This window comes from Telmatherina bonti, assembly GCF_933228915.1.
Source record: "Telmatherina bonti genome assembly, chromosome: 20".
NCBI classification, from domain to species: Eukaryota; Metazoa; Chordata; class Actinopteri; order Atheriniformes; family Telmatherinidae; genus Telmatherina; species Telmatherina bonti.
In genome coordinates, this window is record NC_136618.1 from 17,863,028 (window position 1) to 17,880,695 (window position 17,668).

A 17,668-nucleotide genomic window follows, 5' to 3' on the forward strand; every position below is an offset into this window, starting at 1 on the left:
TGTGTTTGGACGACCCAAAAAGATAACTAACTCATTTCAACTATGTGTGTTTTTTTTCCTGATCAAAATCAATTAAATTAGAAGTAAAATAAATTTAAAATGACAAAAATTAGAATTTACACATACTTTCTGTAACATGTGCTGTTATCTGTTTTTAGACTCAATAAAAAAAATTTAAAAAAATAAATAAATAAAAAAAGGTTTATTCGGGTTACATTGTAAAACATGTTTCAGAAATCCTGATCTGAGAAATACTGCCACCGTGTGGCCAAAACAGAGAAGGCAAACACGATCATTTACTCAGCCTTTACTGAAAACGTGTTTTCAAGCCTACATGTATCGATAAGATAACATTTTCAACTCTTATTTCCGATCTGTTCAGATCCCCGATCATCACGAGACTGGAAGAAAAATAGTCTCTTGACTAGAAATCCACAAACTCCCTTGTTTCTAGGCACTGATTTCACCCTTTTCTCCATATCAAACATGCAGGGGAAAAAAAATCATTTTTCTGTTCCTGTAGATTAAAATAAATTCTCACATTGACACAAAGGCAGTCTCTCTCTCTCTCTAGAAGATGAAGAGACCTGCAGGATGATCTTCTATACATGTGATGATGCAGTAAATCTGTATCTTTTGTCAATGTCAAACTCACCATGTCTCCCACTGGTGCCATTTGTTTCCATTGTGATTCCAGTTTAAATAAATCACCATGCGAATTATTTTTCTCCTTCCTAATGTGTGTCAGTTCTGTCTATGGATTTATCCCAATCACAGAACTTCACTTCTCATCATATCTGGGGAAAATCCACCTCTTCTCCTCCTCTGAGCTCACCGACACAGTAAAGACTTAATCTTAATACTAACCCCTAGCCCTTAGCTCTTATGTAGTCTGGAGTCCACACCCACTGACACCGGTCTGACAAGTACACCAGTGTCTGTCTGCTCTCATGACTTTCAGTCAGCTCTCTGCCTGCCAGTGGAGACTACACCTTTGGAAGGAATTTTACCAAGACTGTCTTATAAATAAACACTCGACCAGTGTAAATATTGATAACTCAATCTTGCATTAAAGCCTTTTTGTGTGATTACAATAATGTTTTTGTTTGATAATTGTATTCTATAAGCTTCCATACAGCCCATAATTTTATTTATTTAGGGTGTTGTCTTGGATTAGTACAGACCTGCCTTTTCCAAGTTGTTTGTCAAGTTTCCGCCCCATGCTTCTCACCTTTGTGCATCACCACACACTATGACATCACTGTAGTCATTTTCACTGAAATAACTGAGTTATTTGCACCATGACACTTTACAAACAACAGCTAAGACATTAATCTGTGCAGCAGGTGTCATTTCAACACATTTAAATGAGAGAGATGCATGCAGGCAAAACTGGAGGTGATTTGTTAAACAAAGCAGGTCAGTAAGGGTTGCCCACACTGAGTTTATATTTTAGATTTTTGAATTCGTCGTTTGCCTATGAAAATATGGGAGCTTTGAGAAAACTGTCTTAGCATCTTTGTATTTTCAGTCTTTGCTGATTTGTTCTGTTCTAGGAGCTCCTCGTTTTGTAATTCTTTAGAAAAGTCTGGCAAACCATGAAGTGTAAAAAATGAGCCTAACAATTAGTTCTTTGAGAAGCCCACTCAAACACCACATAAGCTGAATAACACAATCAAAGATTTTGTTTTGGATATCTTTGGAGTCTGGGCCTCTGAAACAAATCCCACTGACACCAGTCTGACAAGTACACCAGTGTCTGTCTGCTCTCATGACTTTCAGTCAGCTCTCTGCCTGCCAGTGGAGACTACACCTTTGGAAGGAATTTTACCAAGACTGTCTTATAAATAAACACTCGACCAGTGTAAATATTGATAACTCAATCTTGCATTAAAGCCTTTTTGTGTGATTACAATAATGTTTTTGTTTGATAATTGTATTCTATAAGCTTCCATACAGCCCATAATTTTATTTATTTAGGGTGTTGTCTTGGATTAGTACAGACCTGCCTTTTCCAAGTTGTTTGTCAAGTTTCCGCCCCATGCTTCTCACCTTTGTGCATCACCACACACTATGACATCACTGTAGTCATTTTCACTGAAATAACTGAGTTATTTGCACCATGACACTTTACAAACAACAGCTAAGACATTAATCTGTGCAGCAGGTGTCATTTCAACACATTTAAATGAGAGAGATGCATGCAGGCAAAACTGGAGGTGATTTGTTAAACAAAGCAGGTCAGTAAGGGTTGCCCACACTGAGTTTATATTTTAGGTTTTTGAATTCGTCGTTTGCCTATGAAAATATGGGAGCTTTGAGAAAACTGTCTTAGCATCCTTGTATTTTCAGTCTTTGCTGATTTGTTCTGTTCTAGGAGCTCCTCGTTTTGTAATTCTTTAGAAAAAAAAAAAGTGACACTGGTAGACAATGAGAAGAAATATTTTCAAGGAGGATGTTGTCATCACCTTAAAATAGCTCATATGTTTACTGTTACACACTGTCAGTTGCCTATATTTTACACAGGAATAATACTTAAGTGACACAGTAAAAAAAAAAACTGAATATAGCTAATATTTGACCCAGAAACATATATTGTTTGTTTGTTTTCTTCAACTCAATTAAATGAAAAAACAGTGTCTTATATTACTAAATTATATTTTTGCAAATTTTTACTTATTGTTCCTTTTTTAAGTCTCCAGTTATTTGAGTGACTGTTGTAAATCCAGCCTTTTCTTTAATGAAAGGGTATGAATACAAATGAGCACAACTGTACCTACCTTGACTGTGTAGAACATCAGTAAAGATGTCGCTTCCTTTCGCTTGGCTGTTACCAGGCAACCATCTGTAAATAAACATGGCAGACAAGCAGTGAGTAAGCTCTTCAATAACCGCTTCAACTTATTGCTAACTTCATTTGAAGCTATACTTCCAATGGTTACAAACGCTTATCGTGAATTTTCCATCATAACTTTTCTTGCTGTTTTATGAAAGTTAGCATTTAGCTAAGTTAGCATTAGCTGCCACTCGCCGTATCATCGATGCTGGAAGAAACAGACCCAGAACAAAACCTGCTGCTTGACCCTCCAGTGAGGAGTCACAGACCCACGTCTGCAGAATCACAAGTGTGTTTTATTATGGCATTTTTAACTTTAACACACCAAACTAATAAATTTCATAAACTAATGAACAAATAACTAGAACCAGTCTTCTTCCTTGAATTCCAGGATATTTCTTATGTCTTAGCGAGCATTTTCGAGGATGTCTACACCGAAGACATAATCGGGAAAGACCCTTTGTCCAACGTCATCAAGATAAAAAATGGAAAAATCCACGATCATGACAGATATGTCGAAGAGCTTCAGCAGGTAAACTGTCATTTTCAGACAAACACAACATTACATCCTCAAAGTTTGTTCTAGAAAATGATGCTAACTTTACTTATACTTATTTACTGCAACAATGCAGGCTCATTCTGAATATGGAAAGTGTGTGAAGGAGGCTGACATGCTGAAGACTCGTATAATTCAGGCCAGAGCTCGAGCTGCAGCAAAAGAAAACCAGGCCTATGAAAAGATGAGGGAGAAGATGGAAGTTTCTGATGGCCAGGACCTGTTAGGTGGTATGAAATCTGTCTTTCTGGTGAAGATTTTGCCTTCCCGGCAAAAGGGAATTTTTCTTTCCACTGTCACATCATGCATGTTCAGGATGCGGGATTGGGTTGAAGTCAAGATTTGATGCAATCTGTTTATTTATCTCTTAGCTAGATTATTTATCATGAAATTTGCTTGCATTGATGTGTCTGTAAAGTGCCCTGAGATGACATTGTTGTGAAGTGACACTATACAAATGAAGCTAAATTGAACTGAAAGGAATCCAGTGACACATTTTTAGTGTCTGTATGCTAACTGAATATAATTTTTGGGCAATAATTTTCTTAAAATATTTCTATAAGGCTATTTTATTTGCCTTTATAATGACACTGCTGCTGTATTCTTTAGTTGATATTAGAAATTGTGTCTTTTTTTTAATCAAACCAACCTTCTCTTGCTGTGTAGACCAAGATCTTCTCAAAAGAAATGACTTTATCACACCAGAGGACTACTTACCTTTTCAAAAACTACAAGTACTAGCACCAGCAGCAGGTAGCTGGCTCTCTTTAGTATTTTGATTGAATAGTAACAACTTAATTGTGACTTAACATTTCTCCTTATTTTATCTTGTCAGTTAGATCCAATCCTGCAAAACACACCATCAGCTATATCATGCACACGTCCAGGAAGCCTCAGGATGATGGTTACACACTGCTCCCAGAGAGGACTGTGTTAGAACTGAATGAATTAGATGAAAGCTTGACCTTCGAATCCAGCTCAGATTGTCAAATAGGAAAAAGAGCCTCTGAACAGGTAACAAGAGTGATGGTGTTCTGCTGCAGCTGCTGCTGCAACCTGTTTAGTTCTAATAACATTAATGAATAGTTTAAAAGGAGAAAATGATAAACTAAACAAGATCTCAGATCTTCTGGGTACAACGACAAGAAGATGCAGGATGATTCATGTTCTTTCAGAAGGCAGACTTAGTTACATCTGTGAATTTAGGACCTTAAGTATTAATAAAATCCAGAAATGATTTTCTGTGTATCTCAGAAGCCAAAGCAGTATAAACAAAGACCAAAGTGGAAGGATGAGCCGAGCACAAAGGACAGAGAGGAGGGGTTGAAGCAGCTTGAGAAACTGAAAGATCGACACCGCTTCCTACGAAATCCACGCTTTCTTCCCCCAAGTGCACAGCAGGGTGGCGGCTCCCTCATCAGATACAAAGCCAAAGTGAAGACAGAACATGAAAGAAGAATCTTTGAAGAGCAAAGGTACCACAGTGAACTGAGTATACATGTTTATTATGAGTAAGCGTGTATCCTGTTGTCACATGACAACAGATTGGATGGTTTGGGTTCATGCAGTTAAATACAAAAACCTGAAGACAGGTGATCCCTTTCAGTGCTGACATAAAACACGTGTTCAAACAGGTATGTAAGTTGATACTCTGCTTTGCGTCATCATTCCAGGTAGTCGGGTAGAGAAGCAGTGAAAGTCACACAAGAGTATCACGTGAGCTAATGCTGAAAGCATTTTCATTGCAGCTGTCATATTCCGTTCTTGATCTTTTCAGTAAATGGATGATAAGACTTGTTAAATGTGTCAGCTGAGAAAGAAAAACACTGACAGGAGATGGTAATCCGGATGCAAAAACAATTTAGAGCTGCCTGTTACCTACAGTAGCTCAGCGATTTCTAAGAGCCTGATTTTATTCTCAACACACCACTCAGATGTTGCTACATTTGACGAGTTTTGTGGCAGAGCTGGAGTGGGGCTGAACTCACAGGGAATCTGTTTTTATGCCCATATAGATCTGGATTCAGGATTATGTTTATTTAGTATTTATAGAAGTATGCAAACTCACAAAGCTTGTATGTTTTTCTCCTCTGAAAGCTCAGCTGATGATCCTGTCCCAGTCTTCATTGCAAATCCCCCAGTGCTTATTTTTACTGAATACAACATGGGGCGTTTCTACGAGGTTTGCTGCATTGACTGACTCCTAACAATTGCAATCAAAGTGCAAAACATAGTCCATTCAGATGATTCACAGTAATGTGTCCTGACCTGTCTCAGACCACACTGGAGCTGAGAAACGTAACTTCATCCAGTCGCCATGTCAGAGTCATCCCCCCTACTACTCCTTACTTCTCTATTGGCCTGGGTGAGTTCTAGTGTGGCTTGGTGTAAAAAAAACAACAGATGATCAAAGCACAAGTTAAACTAAATGAACATTTATTTATATGTAGAACTTAACCTTGGGATATGTGTTTGCAGGGAGATTCCCCAGCGAAGGTAGCATTGTTGCCCCGGGAATGAGCTGCAAATACATTCTACGTTTCGCTCCAGACTCCTTGGCCAGCTACAATGATTTTATAGTGGTGGAAACCCAGGGGGAACAACTGCTTGTCGTGCCCATTGAGGCACAGCGGCCACCTCCTATTCTCACCTGTAAGTTTCCCACCAACCTACAAAATATGTGTTAATTTCATGCTTACTAGGGTAATTTATATCCTTAAGCCCTTTTGTTATTTCCATATTTTTGTGCAGTGCCACCAGTGCTGAACTGTGGTTATTGTTTGGTTGGAGGAGTAAAGTTTGTTGAGGTTCTGTGCCAAAATGTTGGCCACAGTGCAGGAACTTTTTGCATCATTCCTAAGAATCAGTGGCCACCCTCCAATATTAGGGTAAGAATCTATTGGTTCATTTAAAATACATAAAAATGTTTGAAAACATATTATGTGCCTGAAAACACTTACACTTTCTTACTTAAAGCAGTCTGTAGCCTGGACATATTTTTCTGAGGAGCCACCATTTGCAGTGGGTCCTTCCCTGTTTGTGCTGCAGCCTGGGGAGGCTACAGTTATGGAGGCAAGTCAGATGTGGAAATAAATCTAAACAAAAATGAATTCAAACCATCTATTTAGATGTTGTATTTCTATGGTTAAATATGGTGTCCCCCAAGGGTCTGTTTTTGGACAACTTTCATTTTGTTTTTACGTGCTTCCTGTTGGTCACATCATTCATAAGTAATTTTGTTTTTTACTTTTTTGCTGATGATACACAATTGTACTGATTAGAGTTTCTGATATTGGCATGCTAAGCACGCCACATTCAACATGTTAAAATTTGGACCTGTCAGAACTTTCAGCAGCTTAATTCACACAAAGCTGGAGTTGTTTTATTCATTAATTAATTTTCTCAACTGCTAAGTTCAATTAAGGGTAGCTGGAGCCTATACCAGCAATCATCAGGCTAGAGGCAGGGTGCACCCTGGAGAGTTGCCAGTCCATCACAGGGCTGAAGAGAATATCACCAAATATTAATTGGCTTCAGTTATACAGAACTCAGCTGTCAGACTTTTGCACACGGAGAGCATATTACTTCCGTTTAGTCTATTTGCAATAACTCCCAGTGTGTTTTAGGATTGATTTTAAGATTTACTTGTTGACTTTTAAAGCCCTTTATGGCCTTTCATACTCTTATAAAACCGTACGATCCTGTCTGAAGTTTGAGATCCTCTGTCAGAGGACTTTTAGCTTCCAGATACTTGTTTGAAGACCAGAGCTCGCAGAACACTGATTGATTGATCTTTTGATTGTTTGAGTGAGCAAACTTTATTAATCTCACAGTGGAGAAATACGATTCCAGTACAACCCGTCCAAGATTAAACAAAAACATACATATGCATAAACAGGATCAGACAGAGAGAGGCAGCAGCCACTGAGTGGTGCACCTTTCTTGCATATTGGAAAGAAAAACATGAGGTTAACATGTTGTAGAGGGAAAAAAGAGAAGTTTTGCTGCACTGTCCTAAATTTGCGATCTACAGGTTGAAACTCTGGAACAAGCTGCCTGAACGTATCGAGTCAGCAGAGTCAATATCATCTTTTAAATCTCTTCTTAAAACGCACTTTTATCAGTCTTTTCAGATTTTAACTGGCCATTGATTTTATTTGCTGAGTGAATTGCTGCCTTACAATTTCATTTCTATTTTTAAGTTGTTTTACTTTACTGATGTTGTGTGAAGCACTTTGTAATATTTTATTAGACAAGTGCTATATGAATAAATAAAATATATTATTACAAAGAAACTGGTCACAGCTATTTAAAGCCTTTTTGAAATACTATGTAGACTCTGGGTTTCACTCCAGCGTGTGTCAGTGTGTAAACCAGAGTTCTGTGTGTGTGTGTGTTTCCAGGTGGTTTTCTTTCCCAACACCGCAGAGAGGAGGTGCCAGGCTTTCACTGTTGTCTGTGACAACTGCCAAGTGAAAGACATTTCCATCACAGGTGAATCTTTGCAGCAACATTACTAAGGAATTTGCTCTGTAATTAATCTTAACCACTGAAAGGTTTAATTGCCTATGTGTCGCTCAGGTGAGGGACAGAGAATAGCTCTCGAGCTTGTGTCCGTATCAGGGGAAGTAGAGCCCCCTGTGTTCGGAGAGGTGTGTGACCTCACCGCAGAGCACTTTGTGCGATTCAGCTCAAGCAACCCTCATTCTGTGCAACAGAAGAGGATTGTCATTAGAAACAATGTGTAAGTTTGATATTTTTGTATATAATTAACACAAAGACCCTCAATCACACATAACCCATTTCCTTTAGTAGACGCTGGATAACGTGATGTGTTAGAAAACTGCTTAAAGAATAGCAGCGAGATCCTGTTGTTGGTTATGTTTAGATAAAAACCTGAACTAAAACCATGGTTAACTACTTATTCTATGGGGCGAAGCCACTTGGAGCTTCCTTTCCATTGGCAGATCATGAAGCCCAACCTGCGTCCGCTGCTTCCAGGGGAAACTCCCGATTCTTCACATATTCAGTTTAATGTAGCCACAGATGAGGTTTTCCACATCAGCCCCTCAGCAGGGTTTCTGGCCCCCTGTCAGGACCAAGAGTTTCATCTCACCTTCTGTCCAAAAGAGGCAAGAGCATTTATTAAAAATACCTGAAAATCTCACCCCGGCGTTGATTATCTCTACGTATCATGAAATAATGTTTTAGATGGTTTATTTTAAAAGTTAAATGCTTTATTTTTAATGTTAAGACTTTTGTGCTTTCTTAAGTTGAAGGATTATCACAGCGTTTGTCACTTAGTCCTGAGGGATGTCCCCCAGTTGCCACCAGAGCCCAGAGAGAGCAGGTACATTTCTTTTACATGTTTGGTGGAAAAAATGTGGCCCGCAAAATGAAATGCAAAAAAGGAAAATAATAATAATAAATAACATCATAAGTCATCACATGTAAAGATGTAAAGCATCATGTATTTTTTATTTTTTTATTTTTTTTTATTTAATAACGTTTTAAATCCTGTGCCTCACTGTGTGGGAAATCTAGTGTCCTTCAGCCTGTGCAGACCAGCTCCAAGGTGAGCAACGTCATCATCATGGAGATAGAGATCAAGGGGTCAACAGAACCGTACCAGATCCTCCTTGAACCTTATGCCATCATAATCCCTGGAGAGATTTTTATGCGCAAGACCATTCGCAGGCAGTTTAAGGTTGTATGACGGTTCTTCATGTTAATAAGAAGAAATACATTATATATATTTATTTAGAAATAATTTTGGGGCAGGTTTTAAAGTATGAATTATTTTTTTCATGTTGTCTGTGTATCAGATGTGGAATCACAGTAAAACCTTCGTCTTGTTTCAATGGGAGAGATTGTACACCAGCAGCCACATAATGGAAGTAGAGCCATCTGCTGGCAGAATAGGTGTGTTGCACACTAAATGGGCCTTGACGTGCATTTGCATTTTGATGCTTTTGGTTGATTGTTTTCTTACTGTGAGGTTTTAGAGGAGAACGAGTGCTTTGATTTTGATCTCATTGTGACTGGAGGGAAACCAGGAAAGGTTGTGACCAGTTTGGTTTGCAACATTCAGCACCACCATCACCATGAACCCGTCACTTTGGCTATAGAAGTCTCCTTTAAAGTACGGTTAAAACCACATCACAGAATGTATTACCACTCTATATTTATATTCCAGTATTACTGAGTGTTATGTCTTTACCAGGGACCCATTGTGACTCTCAATGTTCCCAGCGTGGACTTTGGGCTTGTGCGGCTTGGTGAGCAATCTGAGACCACCCTCTGCCTCACCAACAGCACCCAGCTTGAGGCCATCTGGACTCTTGTGGAGAGGATTAATGATCCACAGCAACACTGCAAAACACAGGTACTATAGACGAACATCACATGAGAGACAGGCTTGTGTCTGCATGGGATTTGTGTTTGATTTTAAATCCTAATACAAGTAATCTGTGTTGGCACTTAGATCTTAGTGGAGCCATGCAGAGGTGTGCTACCTCCCCTGGCTTCTTGCAGCGTGGTTGTATTCTTTAGGCCACATTTCTGCCAGCAGTTTCAAACAGAGCTGGAGCTGACTGTGGAGAATGGGACAGGATGGTGAGCATACACTGACACATGAAAACAGTACATACAGTAAAAACCAGCAACCTCTTCAGTCATCCACTTTAACCATTGACCTAACTTTTTTAGACACACTGCACATCATGCATAGATATGCCAGGTTTTTGACCAAAAGTGATTATTGGTGCAAAAATACCAATAAAAACAGCATTTTATGTTTGCCAATTTGTCATCTTTGGCATTATATAAAATATAAAGTAAAGAAATAGAAATAAATCATGTGTCTTTTCTAATAACATCACCAAATATTTAATTTCAAACTGGTTCTCTGCTGAGATATCCCTGATCTGTAGACAAAGCACAGGTGATTTTTTTTCTTTTTATTCTTGAATGACAATTAAAAGGCTTGTTTAATTAAAATTTTCACCTTCTGCAATGGCTATGTGCAAGAACTGAACCTAAATAAATATAAAAAGCAACAAAAATCTAATGTAAATCTTTGAAAGACCTTCAGAAAGCCTGGAGAACTATTGTGTTATAGTCCTTTAACAGAACACAAGATAGTCTGGCTGCTTTGAAGCAAAACATAAAGAAGTGAGTGATATTTTGAGATTTTTTTCCCACAGTATTGTAGCATTTCCCATCTGTTTTCAACAGCCACATCTGGATGCGAGCAGATGTGCAGTCTCCTCAGGTGTGTTTGCTAAACTGCAAACTGGTCTTCTCTGAACTTTACTTTGGAGTTCCCAACAGAGGCAGCGTAACTCTTTTCAACCAGACTTTGCTGCCGTCACACTTCAGCTGGATGGTACGGTTATCCTGTTAGATTCTGTGGAAGGAGTGTGTATATTCTGCATGCTTGCTATTTTTAATCTATTAGACATGTTTAGGTTGTTTTGTACTGATTAACCTACTCAGATATTCAGGCAAAAGTGAAACCAGCTCCAATTAACCAGTGTCAGTTTGATATTTTACCCAACAGGCCCAACTCCAGGGTAAGCAGGTGTCGCTGTGTACAGCAAGCTTTGACCCGTCTTCTGGTGTTCTGGGACCTAATGCAAGCATGGAGATTTCAGTTCATTTCACCTCCCATACAGATGTAAGTACCAGCCTAAGCTCAAGTTTTAAGATTCAAGGCTTGTCATCAAAGAGACAATGTGTGATGTCAAATGACCTCTTCCTTTTATAATATACTTTATTCTTCTGTTTTCTTTTAGTTGCAGCTGAATGACGTCGTTGCTCTCTGTGAGATTCAGGGGATGAATTCACCACTTGCTCTTTGCATTTTTGCTCCCAAACCAAAAAAACTCAGCGTTTCCTATTCACTGCCCAGTCTCTGGTAGCAAACTCAGCTTAAAGCCTTGAATCTAAACACAGAGGATACCTCATTTTCATCAGTTTCATACACTGACATATTGCCTTTTAAACTGTTGTTCTACCTCCTCACCAGTACTCCTGGGGTTGATGGTCCTTTAGGACTGCTGCTTGACTTCGGAGCTGATGTCATTTTGAGGAGACCTGTGACCAAACGGCTGCTGATAACCAATCAAAGTGCTATTTCTGCCCCTTTCACCATAGAGGCAGAGTACTTTACTTGCCAAACAGGGAACACAAATAACCAGTCTGAGGGAAGGTAAGGTAACCAGCTAACTGATCTGAATAACAGATTACATATTAGCTTCATTTTACATTTGTCAGATATATAAACAGAAGCTTCATCTTAGTTTCAGATTCATACATAATAAGACTCCTCTTCACTCTGCACAAGCAAAGAAAATTGAAGCAAAAGCACATCAAGGTTTGCTTTATCTTTCAATAAATGGGAAGAATTTTAAATGAACTGCATTGAAGCTCTGACACTACTGGTTGTGATGGTTGCTTTGTTCATCGTCAGACTTTGTGAGCAGCCTCCTGGCTGATGGAAAAGGTGCAGCTTTCCTTGTGGTGCCAGCCTCTGGGCTGCTGGGAGCGTTTGAGACGCAGACCGTGGATGTGACCGCTTACTCTGACATGTGGGGGGACTACAGAGATAACCTCATATGCAAAGTATGTTTTTAATACTGTTCAGTATGACGCAAGAGCATTTTTAGGACTGATTACTGAGCTTAATCTGCTTATGTGTTGATGAATTAAATGGAAGATGTCTTGCCACTGCAGGTTGGGGAACTTGAACCAGTACTTATTCCCATGCAGATGAGTGTGAAAGGCTGTCCACTCTACTTTCAAATGACAGGCCCGCGAGCAGAGGACCAACACCTGGGACCTACCATACAGTATGTTCCACTGTCCATCCCTCCAGTTAAATCTGTATATGTTATTAATGATGACATCTTGTTTTTATGTGACTTTCCTGTCAGCTTTGGCACACACATTTCCAGAGGTGATACAATTTCAAGATCTGTACGCATCAACAATCCCACCATGTTTGGTAAGCGATGGCTAAACGTTTGTTTGGATCAGCTTTCCCACTTGTTAAAGGGCAGACACCTCTGCCAGTTAGGGGAGGGAGAACATCTAAAATCCTAAAAATGCCGAATAAGGTTGGGTTCAGACTGAATATTTTCCCTGTGACAGACATTCGTGTGGACTGGGAGACTTACAATGTGGATCCCAATGACGGTAAACTGGTGGATGTTGTGGTGGCATATGGAGAAGCCTTCCCACTTAAAGATTCTGATGGCAACGAGGTGCCGAGTGGAAGATTCAGGTTTTCTGACAGGAATGTTCAAACATCGTTAAAGGAAACTCCCACCCCAGACTCTTCCCTCCATAGCGTTACTGTGAGTATATTTAACAAACACAGATACATTAACGATAAGACTTTTGTCACACGGCCTCTTAGGCGTGCTTGACTTTACCATTAAATTGATGCAGATTTTAAGTTTTTCCACTGGCTTAAACCAACCTTTACGCCATTGTTTTCAGGATATCAAAGAAGAGCTACTTTTACATCAAAATGACTGTGAGAAGGAAGAGGAAGCTTGTCTTTATCCTTCTCCTGCAAAGAAAAAGCTCTTCTCTGTCCACATCAGACCTCATCTGGGCAACCTCTCAGATTACCCATACTGCATCACACCACAACAAACAGTAAAACATTTTCGCAAAATGCTCTTATTCTATGGCTGAAGCACATTTGATCATTTGACTAATGATCTGTTTCTTTGCGTGAAAATCTCAAGGTGATTCCTGCGAAGAGCAATGGAACCATCCATGTATCTTTCACCCCTTTGACTCTCTCTGGGTCTGTTGGTGATTCCAAATGTGTGGGCTTGGCTCTGGGTTTCATGAGCCTGGACTCTAAGGTAATATGCCCATTTCACAAAAATTAAATCCTAGAAAAGGAAAAAGATAGATAGCTTTAGTGTAATTTATTCCCATGTTGTGTTGTGTGTGTGTGTTACAGATAGCTGCTTGTGTCCCAGGTAAAGTTGGAAGGGCTCAGGGTTTGGATTTAGAGCCTGTCAGGATGGATCTACTAGCGACTGTCAAGCCTGCAGTGTAAGCAATTACATTCATGCTATTTATGTCCCCCACATCCCTCACATATCCAGCTCAATTTATGTTTCTGAAATTAAAATAAGCTGAGGTTAGGCAAAAGGATCTCAGATGTGGTCTGATTGAGCTGCATATCTTCCTGGATTCCTGTTGCTGCAGGTTACTGGTGCAGATGGAGGAGGACAACAGAGTGTTGGAGTTTAATGCATCTGCCGGTGATTTACTGAGGGCAGGATCAGACAAGGAGGTTTGGAAATCTACAGCAGTAATCATTACTGCACGCATGAAGTATTGATTTAAAGGGTGCACAGTGTCACTGAGTCACTGGGTCTTTGGTTGTTTAATTGAGCAGCTAGTTGTCCGTGAATTTGATGTCACACGGACCTTTCAGCTGGAAAACACACTAGAGATGCCCTTACACTTCACACTGGGGACTGGGTCTCCATTTTCAGTACTCAAGCCTCAACCAAGAGCTCAGACCAGCTCCTCTAGCAGCCCTTCTACTGGTCAGGCTCTGGTGCTTCAGCCTCAACATAGCATGCGGGTGAGATCAGGAAAGGCAGTAATGAATAACATGCTGCAGGAATACTGTCTGTAACAACTGCTGCTCTGATCTGTGAAGGTGAAAGTGGCCTTTCACTGTTCTTTGCCACTTCTGGACCATGTTGACCAGACAGAGGAGGAAGCCTCTCATGGAGTGATGCTGATTCACAGTAACGGTAATCGGAGGAAGCTGAGGTTCCAACAAAACCTGTTCATCCACCACAGCAATAACAGCTTGCAGGTCACAGACAACTACTCCAATGAGTATGACATTTCTGTAACTGCAGAGTTTGGCCTGCGAACCTCATGATGTCTCCGTTTCCTCTCTGCAGAAAGTGCCTCTCTGTGCTCATCTGGCTCTGCCTACACTGAGTCTCTCCACTGACTGCCTCAGCTTTGGCTTATGCTACGTTGGGGAAAAACAAACCATAGAAATAAACCTGTACAGCCATGGAGCCCACACCTGCTGGAAATCACTTACAAGTAACCACACAGTCATTTTCACAATCTCTAAAAATCTTTTTTTAGATGAGGATTTACTGCATATTGTTTGGTTTGGAACCTTAAATGGTTCTTCTTCTGTGTTTAGAGTCGAGTGAACGGAACTCTCCGGTGTTTACAGTTACACCTGACTTCGGGCTGCTCAGATCCAAGTCGCCCCATGTGACCAAACACCAGCAGCGTCTGCAGATCAGCTTCATTCCCAGGTTGTTGCCATGGCTGCCGTACACATAAAACAAACAAAAATCACAATCATAATCAGCAAGCCAACATCCAAATCATACTGAAGTGTTTATATGCTTTGTGTTTCAGGGAGGACAGGGAATTCAGAGCAGTGGTGGTTATACAGTCTCCTCTAGTGAAGCCCCCCCTTACTCTGCAGCTTCAGGGAACGGGATCCTTTGATGATTTCTACAAGTCAACATAATCATCCATGTGACAACAGTCACCTCATAGTTCGGAGTCTGTTTGTAAAGTAGCTTAAAGTTGGTTGAGGGTCACATGAGCTGGTTGAAATAAGACACAGTGGAACTTAGTCATTAAATGTTTTGTATTTCAGAGATGCATTTCAAAGTCTAATTTGGATATCAAGATAAAATCATCTTAGTGACTTGTTCCTGTTCTGACTTTTGCTGTGGCCTTTTGGATCAGCTTGACGTTGCTTTTTTTCTTTTTAATGGAGTTCATAGGAAATCCTAAAAAGATCCTAATAAAGAACTGCAATAGTGAAACTCAATAGTGACAAATGCATGAACCTGTTTTTTGCCATCACTCTGAGAAAAAAACTAATTCTGATACAAGTGAAATAAGGTGGCATAACTTCAGTCGACTGGCAGTTTTACTTCAAAAATAAAAATTACTGAGAGTCTTTGTATTACCAGAGGCAATGATAAAACCACCGGAGTAACTACACAGTAGGATACTGATTTTATTTATTGATTTTTTTGTTTGTTCAAATCAACCAGTCAGGTCTTTCAACAGTGTCAAGCTAAGAAATGGCGTTACCTGTTCCTTCTGGTTTAAATGAAAGTTTCTGTCACTTTTTCCACTACAATGGTTCTCAGGAAGGGAGACCAAGCTGCAGCAGCAGAAACTAATGTGTTCAGAATCTGAAGTTTTATACATTGGTAGGTGTTAAGCTGTCTGTGGAAATCTAGAAATACAAAAATATGAACAGTTTTGAGCTATAATTGATATGAAGTACTGTTTTGCCTGAATCTCATCTTGGTTTCTAGTTTAGTAAAGACAAACTTAATTAATTTTTTTCAGTATCACTTTAAGCAGTTCATTTAAAATGGTTCTTTTCCAGCGTAGAACAGAAATACACAGGAGCGGAGAAATAAACAGCCTGAACGCAGTCTGTTTAAAGGCAAATTGCAAAATTCTATGAAATGCAGAAGGAAAAAAATACTACATGATATAAGATAATGCTTAAAGTTGCTCTAAGCTTGGACTCTGAAATATTTTCAGCTGTTAGAAAATCTTAGTCTGTGAATATGCCTGCAAGAAAATTAAAGGATTCAGTAACACATGGACACCATGTGATACACCCAAAAGACAATTTTTAGAAAAAAGACCCACATAAAATCTGTATGAGGAAAGTTCAAATAAATAAATTACTTCCCCTGACTGCTTAATTTTAGATTTATCAACTGATTTTCTAATAGATGAGCTGCTGTTCTGCATCTGTTTACAGAAGCTGGCACCTTCCCACCCACTGGGAAGAATCATTACCTGACATGCAAACAGGAAGATGACTCAGGTGACAAAGAATCCTCTGCTGGAATTCAACTAGGAAAAGCAATGTGCTGGGAACAAAATCCACTTGTACTGTAAAATGTAGTTTTTGTTTTCTTTTTACTTTATTTAAGAAATCTGCATCAATTCCTGGAATTTTGAGGTTTTACTTTGATTTTAGATAAAAATGTATAAAAATAAAAGTAACTAGAACCAGCTATTATTGAAATGATAGCAAGTGTGAATGCCCATTTATTGAACTATGCTGAATGTTTGAAACGAAATTGCATAAGTAGAAGAAATTGAAAAAAATAATGACAAGTGACACATTTTGTAACTACCCCACATAGGGATTTGAACCCAAGAACTCCTCTATTGAAGTACACTGACCTACTCAATACACCACCAGTGTGCTTTACTACAGCTAGGAAATAGCATTGAAACTTTTTCCAGTTGGGATGGGAATGCCTTTGTTTTTCATTTCCAGCAGGGTGTAATTAGCGGGATTGCAAAAACATTTGCAAGGTTTAACTGAACTCCAATAAAGATGTGACAGACTTTATTGTTCAGTGTGAAAAACTGTGTTTAATGTGTTTAAGATTTATAAAGGTCTTGAAATGTTGCAACAAATCCTTCATACATAACTGTGACATTTGCAAATAAATTCCTTTACTCCTTGAAGTGCGCAGCTGAGACCAATAGTTCACGGTGAGCAGACTACAGAATTACGTACCATCACACAAGCAACAGCAGACAAATGACAAGGAAGCTAAATGTTAAATGCTGCATTTGAACCCATGCCTTGAATGTGTACCTTTGTACCGGTGCACAAAATGGACCAATTGCTGAGCTGAATTCCGTTTTATCCAATCACAGGAACGGATTTCAATACATTGAAAAAAACTTGAATAACTTAGAAAGTTTAAATGTTCCAAAGACCAAAAGTCTTATCACATATCTCCTGAATGGGCTGAAAAGTCTGATACTTGAATGGTTAAAGTGAGACAAAAGGTAATGGAGGAGTAGCTTTTTTAAAACATTTTGCAGGAAAGACCACTTTGTGTTAGGCCTGCTGGAAAGCACTTGTATTTTTAATTGGAATTGTCTTGTTTTTAAAATGTTTAAATTAAAACATATTATTTATTTATTTATTGTGTAGATTTGGGATTATTTATTTTTTGTTGAGGGAGTTTTTATTTTTTAATATTATTTTGGTTTTTTGTTGTTTTTTGGTTGTTATTTTGTTGTGATTGTCTTTTGTTGTTTTGTTGTTGTTTATTCATAGTTTTTTGGCTGTTTTTTGTTAATGTTTTTGGGTAGATTTCTTTTTTTTTAGTTGTTTTTTGGTTCATTTTTTGGTATTTTTGTTGTTGTTTTGTAGGGGGTTTTATTTTATGTTGTTTTTTTGTATTTTTTTGATC

At 39.0% G+C, this 17,668-nt stretch overlaps 1 protein-coding gene across 1 annotated transcript; it reads left to right on the forward strand.

Annotated features, from left to right (window-relative positions):
* Positions 1-3,041: 3,041 nt before the first annotated feature.
* On the forward strand, positions 3,042-14,937 carry dlec1 (DLEC1 cilia and flagella associated protein; the record flags this gene model as incomplete). The annotated part of the gene is made up of 37 exons (XM_079259945.1): positions 3,042-3,125; positions 3,228-3,368; positions 3,469-3,622; positions 4,228-4,406; positions 4,647-4,867; positions 5,490-5,574; positions 5,670-5,757; positions 5,871-6,044; positions 6,144-6,280; positions 6,372-6,464; positions 7,796-7,886; positions 7,974-8,136; positions 8,332-8,524; positions 8,666-8,742; positions 8,937-9,099; positions 9,218-9,314; positions 9,398-9,534; positions 9,616-9,777; positions 9,877-10,007; positions 10,629-10,779; positions 10,954-11,070; positions 11,189-11,310; positions 11,422-11,604; positions 11,702-11,769; positions 11,866-12,017; positions 12,129-12,244; positions 12,329-12,399; positions 12,546-12,751; positions 12,897-13,058; positions 13,151-13,273; positions 13,375-13,469; positions 13,626-13,713; positions 13,819-14,010; positions 14,089-14,250; positions 14,342-14,492; positions 14,599-14,716; positions 14,823-14,937. 37 exons carry the CDS (start codon positions 3,042-3,044, stop codon positions 14,935-14,937), a joined length of 4,962 nt encoding a protein of 1,653 aa, XP_079116071.1.
* Between the last annotated feature and the right edge of the window lie 2,731 nt (positions 14,938-17,668).